Source organism: Schistocerca cancellata, chromosome 2 (assembly GCF_023864275.1).
Source record: "Schistocerca cancellata isolate TAMUIC-IGC-003103 chromosome 2, iqSchCanc2.1, whole genome shotgun sequence".
Classification (NCBI taxonomy): domain Eukaryota; kingdom Metazoa; phylum Arthropoda; class Insecta; order Orthoptera; family Acrididae; genus Schistocerca; species Schistocerca cancellata.
Window position 1 is genome coordinate 381,010,123 of NC_064627.1, and position 10,725 is coordinate 381,020,847.

General features: G+C 35.4%; 1 protein-coding gene across 1 annotated transcript in view; it reads left to right on the forward strand.

Annotated features, from left to right (window-relative positions):
• LOC126145841 (putative defense protein Hdd11) overlaps positions 1–10,516 on the forward strand; it is a 49,644-nt gene extending 39,128 nt beyond the window's left edge. Inside the window, exon 4 of the mRNA XM_049915584.1 lies at positions 10,004–10,516. Within this exon, the coding sequence (XP_049771541.1) occupies positions 10,004–10,073 (70 nt within the window). The 3' untranslated portion in view covers positions 10,074–10,516. The remainder of the gene's footprint in view (positions 1–10,003) is intronic.
• Positions 10,517–10,725: the final 209 nt, after the last annotated feature.

The following is a 10,725-nucleotide window of genomic DNA, read 5'->3' on the forward strand; positions in this document are numbered from 1 at the left end:
AGAGAAGCGGCCGCAAAGATTTTCAAACGGAGAAAAATTTTCGCCTAACTCTCGTTCAGAACATATTCTATCATACGCAGTCTATTACTTGGTTCTTGTTGATCATTATCAAAGAAAGCAGTGTAAGTAACAACAAATAGCAGTCTCTTGCCATTGTTTCGCTAGTGAGACGATTCCTCTCTCTTCTTTTTTTTTTTAATTGTAAGCGGCGGTAGCGCGCACAAAAGCAAGCCATGCCGCGCGCGGCGACAGGCCGTAAACACGCACTATCAGAATGAGACAAACAATGCATTACACAGTACAGTAATGCATTTTCAGCTCAGAGTGACGTTAACACCTATAACAAAGAAAACGGCACTTATCAGATCAAAGCAAAATAAACAATCGATTCAAACCAGACGAAGCACGTGAAAAGGAAGGGTACCCGTATAAATGCGGACGGAGCGCCTGGCGTATAGCAATGGCTACCTGGTAAAACTTAACTGTTAAGCTTACGACTCGAACCAAACTCCTGTAGCTGTATCGTCATTCATTCGACCTAAATTGTGTCTCGTATTACAATGGACCAACTTTGTTTTGATTTGGAGGTGCGGCCTAAAACTTTTCTCTCCCCTTGAATTTCGAGTCTCAAATTTCAGGTGCGGCTTAGATTCGGGAAAATTTTTTTCCTCGATTTCGAGTCTCATTTTTCGGGTGCGGCTTAGATTCGAGTGCGTCTTAGATTCAAGTAAATACGGTACAACTGGAACAAATAAGATAATGTACCTTCCACAGGTCCCAAGTGGAATGATCATCATTTTTTTATGAACACTAAATGAAAGAACCATTTTACAAACACTAATGCACTGAATTTCAAATAAAAAAGTTTTATTTATTTATAAGGTAATAAACATGTAATAGAACTACTATAATACTTATTTACAATGAACACATTACTGCACTGAGCTGGTGCAGAAGTTAGGTTGTACTTACACACACACACACACACACACTTTTTTACAATGAACACATTACTGCACTGAAATTGTGCAGAAGTTATATTGTACTTATATACAGATATACACACAAATCAGTTGGTTCTACTGAGAAATTCATCAATGGAGTAGGAGTTGACCGCCAATAAATCCTTTGGGCTTCTCTGAAACTGAATTTCATTGGTCGTTAAGCTTTTTATGGCTGCTGGCAAGTTATTGAAAATGTGTGTTCCTAAATAATCACACCTTTTTGTACAAGAGTAAGTGACTTTAAATCCTTGTGAAGATTATTCTTATTTCTAGTATTGATTCCATGAATTGAGCTGTTGGTTTGAAAAAGTGATACATTTTTAATGACAAATATTTTATTAGCCAGTCTTTTTAAGGCTACGCTTGATTTGCTATTTATTGCAATGTCTGTATCATCGGCAAATCAAATGAACTTAGCATTTTGTAATGTTACTGATGAAAGGTCATTGATATAAACAAGAAAAAGTAAGGGCCCTAAAATGGAACCTTGTGGGACCCCACATGTAATTAGTTCCCAGTTGGATGATGCCTGATAGCTTAATACATGTCTCTTTCCTAATAACATCCTTTGTTTCCTGCCAGAGATGTAAGATTTGAACCATTAAGCAGCATTTCCTGTTACACCATAATATTCTAATTTACTTAAAAGGATATTGTGATTTACACAGTCAAATGCCTCTGACAGATCACAAAATATACCAGTTGCCTGCAATTTTTTGTCTAATGAATTAAGAACATTTTCACTGTAAGTGTAGATAGCCTTCTCAATATCAGAACCCTTTAGAAATCCGAACTGAAAATTTGATAGTATGTTATTTGAGATAAGATGGTTATAAAGCCAATTGTACATTACTTTTTCTAAATTTTTGAGAATGCTGGCAAAAGTGAAATTGGACAGAAATTTGATGCTATTTCTTTATCTCCCTTCTTAAACAGTGGCTTTACTTAACCATATTTTAACCATTCAGGGAATATTCCACTGATAAATGACTGGTTACACAGATAGCTTTATGTGTTACTTAACTCAGAATCACATTCTTTAATTAACTTTGTTGATATTTCATCATACCCACTATATGTTTTTGATTTTAAAGATTTTATGATGGAAATTATTTCTGCTGGGGTCGTGAGGGTCAAATTCATATTACGGAAGTTACTTGAAATGTCTAGTCTGAGGTGTTCCATAGGAGCATCTACAGAATCTGACAACCCCATCTTTACAGTAACAGTTATAAAATGTTTGTTAAAAAGTTCGGCAACACTATACACATCTGTCACCAATGTATCATTTATTCTTAATGCTATTTGTTCCTCTTCGTGTCTGGTTCTACCAGTCTCCTACTTCACTATATCACATATTGTCTTTATTTTGTCATCTGATATGACTATCTTTTCCTTGTAATATATTTGCTTTGATGTCGGTATTACTTGTCTTTAATATTTTGCAATATTTCTTGTAATCTGCTATAGCATCAACATCAGAACTGTTTCGGATTGACAGAAACACTTTTCTTTTTGTTTTACAAGATACCCCTATTCCTTGAGTAATCCATGGCTTCTTTGTAGACTTTGCTCTAACCTTGGTTAGTTTTGGAGAAAAACAACGTAAGCAGTTTATCAGCAAAAGTTTTGTATTTTTCACTCATGCCATGAGCACTGTAAACATTGTTCCAGTGAATGTCTCTGAGGAGTGTCCTAAAGTAATCAATTTTTGGCTTATTGATTACCCTCTTGAGCTCAGATTTAACAGATTTTAAATCCTGTTCAGTATAAACATTTAACAGAAGGAACTGCATGTCATGGTCTGAGAGGTCATTAACTATTGGTTTTGTAACATAATTTTGTTCATTGGACTTTTCTGTAAAGATATTATCAATGGCTGTTTGTGAGCAATTGGCTACCCTAGTGGGAAACTTTACAGTGGGAAATAAGTTGAATGATAGTGTTTCTAACTCAAATAAGTTATTGGGAGAGTCTTTAAGGAAATCTACATTGAAATCACCAGCAACCACTATTTCTTTGTTTTTGGTTGTTAAATGGGCCAGTACAGCTTCAAGGTGGTTTGTGAACAGATTAAAGTTACCTGCAGGTGCTCAATGTACACTTAATATTAGGAAGGACTTTTTGTGAAATTCTACTTCTGTTGCACATGCTTCCATATGTTGTTCTAGGCAAAATTTATGAATGTCTATGTTCTCAAATTTATGACAGTTCCTAATGAATGTGGCAACTCCTCCTTTCTTCAGTACTGCTCTACAAAAGTGAGATGCTAACCTAAACCCTGTAACACTTAAAAGTTCTATACTGGTGGTCACATGATCTTCAGAGAGGCAGATTATGTCAGATAGGTTTGAAGACTCTAATTCATCTATGCAGACAATTAATTCATTAATTTTATTTCTCAGTCCTCGAATATTTTGACACAATAAAGGTAGCTGACATTTCACATTGACTGAGTTAAAATTGAGTAAAGTTGAAATATCTGCTGACTGTTGAACATTTTTAACCAATAGCTGTTTATGCTGATGTAAAAAGCTAGAATTATGTGTTTTGGTTTCTTTCTCAAACTGAAGGTTTGTCTCAGTCCTCACCTCTCTTAAAATTTGGTTTCTTTCTGTCCTCCCTACCCTAAAAAAGGGTCTTTTCTGAACCCTATAACCACTGGTATTTTATCACTCATGACAGTGCCTCCCCCCTTTAACTTTCCTACTGTTTTCACAGCCAGTTTATCCTCCCCTTTCCTGTTGAGGTGAAGGTCATGCCTAGTATAATCCCACCTATTGAGAGAATCAACAGTAACCACACCAATGTGTGACCCTGCACCCAACATAAGCAGCCGTTCCAACTCCAAATTAACTCTTTTGACAGAAGAATTCAAATGAGGTCAGTCATGGCACCCAAGAACAGATACAAACTCAACACTAGTATGCTTCGATGCAGATGCAATCTTTGCCAGGTCACACTGTGTACTGTACCCAGGATCTCTGTCAATACTATTACCTGCCTCACCCACTATAACCACAGTGTCTTCCTTAGTGAAATCTTTGCAAAGTGATCCTAAATCCTCTGTCACCTGCTCAAGACCAGCACAAGATTCAAAAAAATTGGTGACCTGGTATTCTGATCCTAGTTCATCCTGCAAAAGTTGGCCAACACCTCTTGCATGGGAACTACCTAACAACAACACTTTCTTTCTCTTTACTGATTTCCCTACATTCTTACTTTTCAATTTGCTGCTGAAAGTTTGTTGTGCCCTGTCTACACCTGCAACTGCTTGAGGCTCACCAGCTTCTAACTGAAGCAATGGATCAAATTGATTTTCTACATTCACCACGAAGCTGTCAGACAAAGTTCTAGGCCTGTTCCTCCTGTTGCCTGTTGCCACTTCCCACCTCTCTTTATCCTTCTCCCTTCCTAACCTGTCAAGATCTCCCCTGGCCTTGTCTAACTCAGCCTGAAGGGTGGCAATTTTCCCCTCCTGTTCTAGTATCTTCCTGACTATACTACATATCCTACAAAACCACTGATGAGTCTCATTTACTTCCCCTGTTCCCACGCCACTACAGTCACCCACATGGAAAAAACTACAGCACCCGTCACACCAAAGCCCCGACCTAACAATTCTATGACAAGTCAAGCACTTTTCACTCATGATAAACGTAATAGTTTATTAAGAATAAGTCAGTTAAATTACAGATAAACACAAAAATATGGTTCCACAAATTTGACCTACACGCGACTGTGTGTAAACAAAAACAACAGTGCAAAGTTTCTGAAACAACAACTTAAACTTTACGCTACTTCCTGGAAATGTGAGTTAAATAATGAGGAGGTACGCTGCAGTTAAATTGCTGGAGAGAACAAAGAACAACTAAACGAAATTCTATTGACTTGCTGCGGCAAAACGTAAACGTAAAATACGACTGTACAATCTTTTTGCGTTTTCTGCTATATTACGTAAAGAAAAATGAAATCTTTATTGGTACACTTAAAAAGCACACTAATACACCTATTTACCATGTAATCAGTACTAAACTATTTGTTTTTATAATCTAAAATGACTTAACTTTACGAGAACACCAAAACTCACGCTAATCGCCTGGCTGCATGCTACCGTATACTCTATAGAAGTAGCCTGCTGTGGGTGCTTGACATATAATTTGTCTCAGTTCATATCCTCAAAGGCTGCCCTTCATGATGGAGTTCAGAGAACGTGATGAGTGTATGAATAAATGAAAGGTTTTGCAATCTTCAGACAATTAGAACTAATTTAGAGAGACAATGTAGTAATCTATAAAATTGACAAAAACGAAGTAGGAGAAAAAAAGTGAAGTTCGAGAAAGTAAACTCATGTTAAGTAGTGTGGATGGGAGGATTGCTGTGTATCAGCACTGCTGTTTAAATTGTAAACCAAAGAAGCAATGAAGGAGGTAAAGTGAACATTTGGAAGTGAAGTGAAAGTGCTCAGCAAAAATATATGATAATATTCAAGATAACATGGGCCATCTGGCTGAAAGTAAGGAACACCTGCTGAATGGAGCAGACAACATACTTAGTAGGTAATATGGCTTAAGGATAAACAAAACTAAAGCAGAGGTTAAGAAAAGTAATAGAAAGACAGAAAGTTCCATCCTAACATACTTAACATCAAAATTAGGAATGACGTAATGGGGTTTTTTTGGAATTAGATAACCAAACAGGACACTGGTGTTCTTCAGCACATTAATTATGAAAATTAATGGGCTGCCTAAATCTTTGAGTAGCCTTTTTAAGGAATTCTTACACTCTCTACCCAACACATTAACTCCTCAATGGCTTTTGCTGCTGATACAAGAAATTAATTTCAGCTGGATTGTGATCTACACAAAACACAAAAAAAATTGTATATAAACTTGGCCTCCATGTCTAGGGTTCATAAAGAAAATATTTAACAGGTCCCCATCAAAGACAAAACAAGAAATTGAGGATCCCAACCACTCCAAAAGAAAATTAAATATGTACCTCATGAGCTATTTTATCGACAAATTACCTGAATATTTAAAGATTGAAAATTTCTGTTAGCTGTATCTCAAGTACAACAATATCTCAAGTAGCAGGGTTCATTGTAAAGGTGAATGACAAGTAGTTATGTACTGTAAACAGGGTTCCTTATTTAAAGATATAGTTGAATATTTTCTTTTGAAACACACCATTGTAATCAAGTAAATATTAAGCTTCCTATTGGACAGAAGCACTATCAGACAACAGGTGTTTTCAAATTAGCAACTTTTTTCTACCTAACTTAGTGACTAATTTAGTGACTGGGAAGAAATCACAAAGGAAGGCCCCGGGTTCAATTTTGGGCCTGCTCCTATGCTTTATATATGTGAATGACCTTCCACTTATCATTCAACAAACAGAATTGGAGCTTCTTGGAGACAATACTAGTGTTATAATAAATCCCATTAGAGAGACAGCAACAGAAGAGATGGTAAATGATATTTTCCAAAGAATTATAAAGTGGTTCTCAGAAAATGGACTCTCCCTCAATTTTGAAAACCATACACTATATTCAGTTCTGTACATCTAAGGCCATACCAACAATTGATGTAGCACATGAACAGGAATCAGTAAATAGGGTAGAATGCTCCAAATTAATGGGTGTACATAATGATGAAAATTAGAAGAAGCATATTACTGAGTTTCTTGCAGAATTAAGTTCAGGTATGTTTGCTCTTCATATAATTCCTAGTCTTGAAAACAAACAAATCAATCTCCTGACATAATTTGTGTATTTACACTCAGTAATATCCTATGGAATACTTTTCTGGGGTACATCATCACTTAAAAAGAAAGTACTGACTGCACAAAACCAAGCATTTTCAAGGAGCTAGGCATTTTAACTGTACTTTCACAAAGCAATAGTAAAGTCCATACCTACAACACTAGAAGGAAAAATTACCGGTATGACCAACTATTAAAGCTGCCAATAGCTTGTAAAGGAAATCAATATGTAGCAACAAAAGCCTTTGATCATTTAACCAATAACATATTAAGTTTTAAATCTAACTTCAGATCATTTGTCCTGGACAGCTACTTCTAGTCCATTGACAAATTTCTACTTAAAAACTGGTAGCCTGTAAACAAAACACCTTTTTTTTTAATTGTAGGACTAAAATAATAATGTGTTCATTAATGTTAACCCTAATCATGTATATATATCCTTTAAACTGACTCATTCCACATCATTTCAAAAAAAAAAAAAAAGTCATTCAATGTTATATGGAACATGTAACTAACTTAACATGAACAGCATTAAATAGTATAGTGGTAGTTCATTGTTATTGCAGTATACAGATTTCTGTTGTTTGTCTTTTGTTAATGTGTACCTTGACTTGTTTCACATCCATAGAAGTTCTCCTTTTTGATGGGATCTGCTGAAAATTAGTGAATGGATGAGTGATTCAAAAATAGAAAAAGTGAAAGACTTCTCCTATCTAGGAAGCATGGTTATACAGGATGACTGAAACAATGAGGATAATATAAGAATTATCTGCACAGACAAAGAATACTTTCTCAAATATAACAGCTCTCATAGTGTGAAATACTGATACATTACTGAGGAGATAATTTCTCTAAATCTACATCTAGATGTAGACTGATTGTATGGATATGAAAAACAGATCATGGGAAATCCAGAGAAAAATAAAATAAAACCACTTGAAATTTGGCATTATTGAATAATGTTAAAAGTAAGTGAACATCTTAAATATGAAATACGGAGGTTCCAAAGAGAACGGGCAAAAAAAAAAAAAAAAGAAAAAAAAAGATTGGAAAAGGTAATTGTTGGCTTCAAAATAGTTGTCAATTGGTTTTAAAAAATTATATGCATATGTGTTTCATGAAGAGCGAACATGGTTTCACAAAAATAAGTGCTTGCATAATTCATATTGATCTTACAGAGTTCTTTAATCATGACACATATGGAAAAATTGCCTCCAAAATTCAGGTGTGTCTTATACCACACCCAAAATTACATGTCCACTGTTTGTTTTACAATTTCCACCAGTCTTAAAAATGTCTGCAGGAGACTTGTCTCTATCCAGCAACATTAGATTCAACTGGGGCAGCAACAGTGTACCAATGCAATGAACATGAGTTGTGGGGATTCACAAGCTTGATAACACTGTCTCCCTCCCACCCCACCATCACAAACCCAGAACACTGTCTAGTCTTTGATGCATTATTGCAGTCTATGGTCCCAGTGAACTTGAATTGAAAGTGATTTGTGTTATCAGTAATAGTACAATATATTTGTTAGTAGCTAGTTTGATAATGGAAAAAAAAGATATTCATATAATGTGGGCCACAAATTGAAACCAATAGCCTATGCAGAATAACATGGAAACAGACCAGCTGTGTGGCATTTCAGCATTCCACCAACACAAAAAACTGTTCGCAATTGGTGGGCTAGTATATCTACATCTGCCTGGATACTCCCCAAATCACACATAAGCACCTGGCAGAGAGTTCATCAAACCACAATGAAGAACTGAAAGAAATGAAGAAGACTAAATGTGCAAATGGAGGACTGACTGCAAAATGGCCAAACTAGAAGAAGACATATTGAAACGGATTCAAGGACACCATCAAAATGGCATTGGAATTAATACAAGAATGATTCAAATACACGCTCAGAAGCTGGTACTACAGTGGAACTTAACAGACTTTAAGGGTGGAGATGGTCAGTGCTAAAGGTTTATGAAGTGTCGTGGACTTAGCATGCAAATCAAAACCAAAGTATCTCAGGAAATGCCACAAGAGTAGGAAAAGAAAATATTATCTTTCATTGCATTATTATTCAACATCGAAAGAAAACCAGTGTGGAACTATGCCGTGTAGTGAAAATCAATGAAACTTCTCTAAAATTTTACATGCTGATTAACAGAACTACTGCCATGAAAGGTGCTGAAATTGTAACTATGAAAACAAGTTGACCTGAAAAAGTGCACTACACTGTGGTCCTTTCACGTTGTGCTGATGGTGCTAAACTTAATCCAATGATAATTTTCAATGGCAAAACAATGCAAAAACCTTCTGAAACACCACCAGATGTTGTTGTTCACTATGTGACAAGAGTTGAATGGATCAGGCTGGTATGAAATTTTGGATTAACAGAGTGTGGGAGAGAAGGAAAGATGCTTTATTGAAGAAGAATTCTCTTCTTGTGTTAGATCAATTTAGTAATCATTTGAAAAATTATGTGACAGAGATTTTGGGAGGACTTACTTCACAATTGCAAACTATTGATGTCTTGATAAATAAATCATGTAAAGAGTATATGAAAGAGGAATGGAACAAATGCATGACATATGAAACCCAACATGAATTCACACTGCAGGGAGCTTTAAACCAACCTTCAATCAAACAAGTGTGTCAGTGGATAAAACAGTCATGGTCTAGAGAGAGAGGAGACATTATTGCTAAATCTTTCAAGAACTGCAACATAAGCGATGCTCTTGATGCCAGTGGAGACCATCTTACATATGAAGAGGACAACAGTGATGTTGAAGATAAGAAGAAGAAGAAGAAGAAGAAGAAGAAAGTTCAGATGATAATTTTCAGGCATTTTAAAGATCAGTTCAATTTTATAAACTAAGAATTTTTTTTAGTCTGGCTTTGCAATCTATTGATAAGAATGGTAAATTTTAAAAAAAAGTGCTTAAAAATTAACGTGAGTTTTGCAGCCCTTAGTGACTTACAGTCCATAAAAGACGGTAACTGACCTCTCTGCTTTTCCCAGCCATACAGGACACTGGTGCTCTTCAGTGGATTAAGAAAATTAATGGGATGCTTATTTTAATTAAGTAATCTGCATGTTTACAAAATATCAGCTCAGATCATCTCAATAGTTCTGAAGTTATTGATTGTAAATTAGTCTTTAATGATATTATAAATCAAAGTGTATCAATGTTAACCTGTTTGTATCCTTTGTCTTATTGATAAATTTTTTTTCACAGATGTACAGTTGCTAAAGATGGAGGTACCTTCTGGGTTGCTGAGAAATCTGAGCCCATTTCAGTGAAGTAGATGCAAGCAGTGAGTGCTTTCTATACAGTACTGAATCTGTGGGAAACACTTTAATACCACATGAACAAGAAATCAAAACTCTTAAAGTTCAATGAGACTGTCAGTCCATGGCTGATGGAACTTTTCTCATGAAACAATCTTTGAGAAATCACAAGGAACATGTTAGGCAAAATGATGATATCTAACACTAAAATATTAAATGGAACTTTCCACAATGTGACACATTGTTTATTTACAGAAGCTAAAGGACTGAAAGTGTATTTATGGGTAAATAAGTGTGAAATAGACAGACACTAGTTGAAAATAAAAATCAGTACAATGAGTACACCATATGTTCAAACTAAAATGACTAAGAACTGTTCAGGTGTAATAAATGGAGGACATCAGTGAAGCTGTGTATGTCATCAAGAAATGTTTCACAAATACAGAATTCCCAAAACAAACTAGAATTTTCTATTTTCAACAACACTGTTGCAAATAATTCCAGAAAATATAATTTTCAATGACTTGAAAAGAATTAGAGTATGATATTCTTAGGTAATTGCAGATCAAAAGTTTAACAACAATTTGGCCTAAATGTAAAGACCCTTCATGAGACAAATATATCTGGAAACCTCATTCTACATATATTACTGTATTACTTACTTCCATG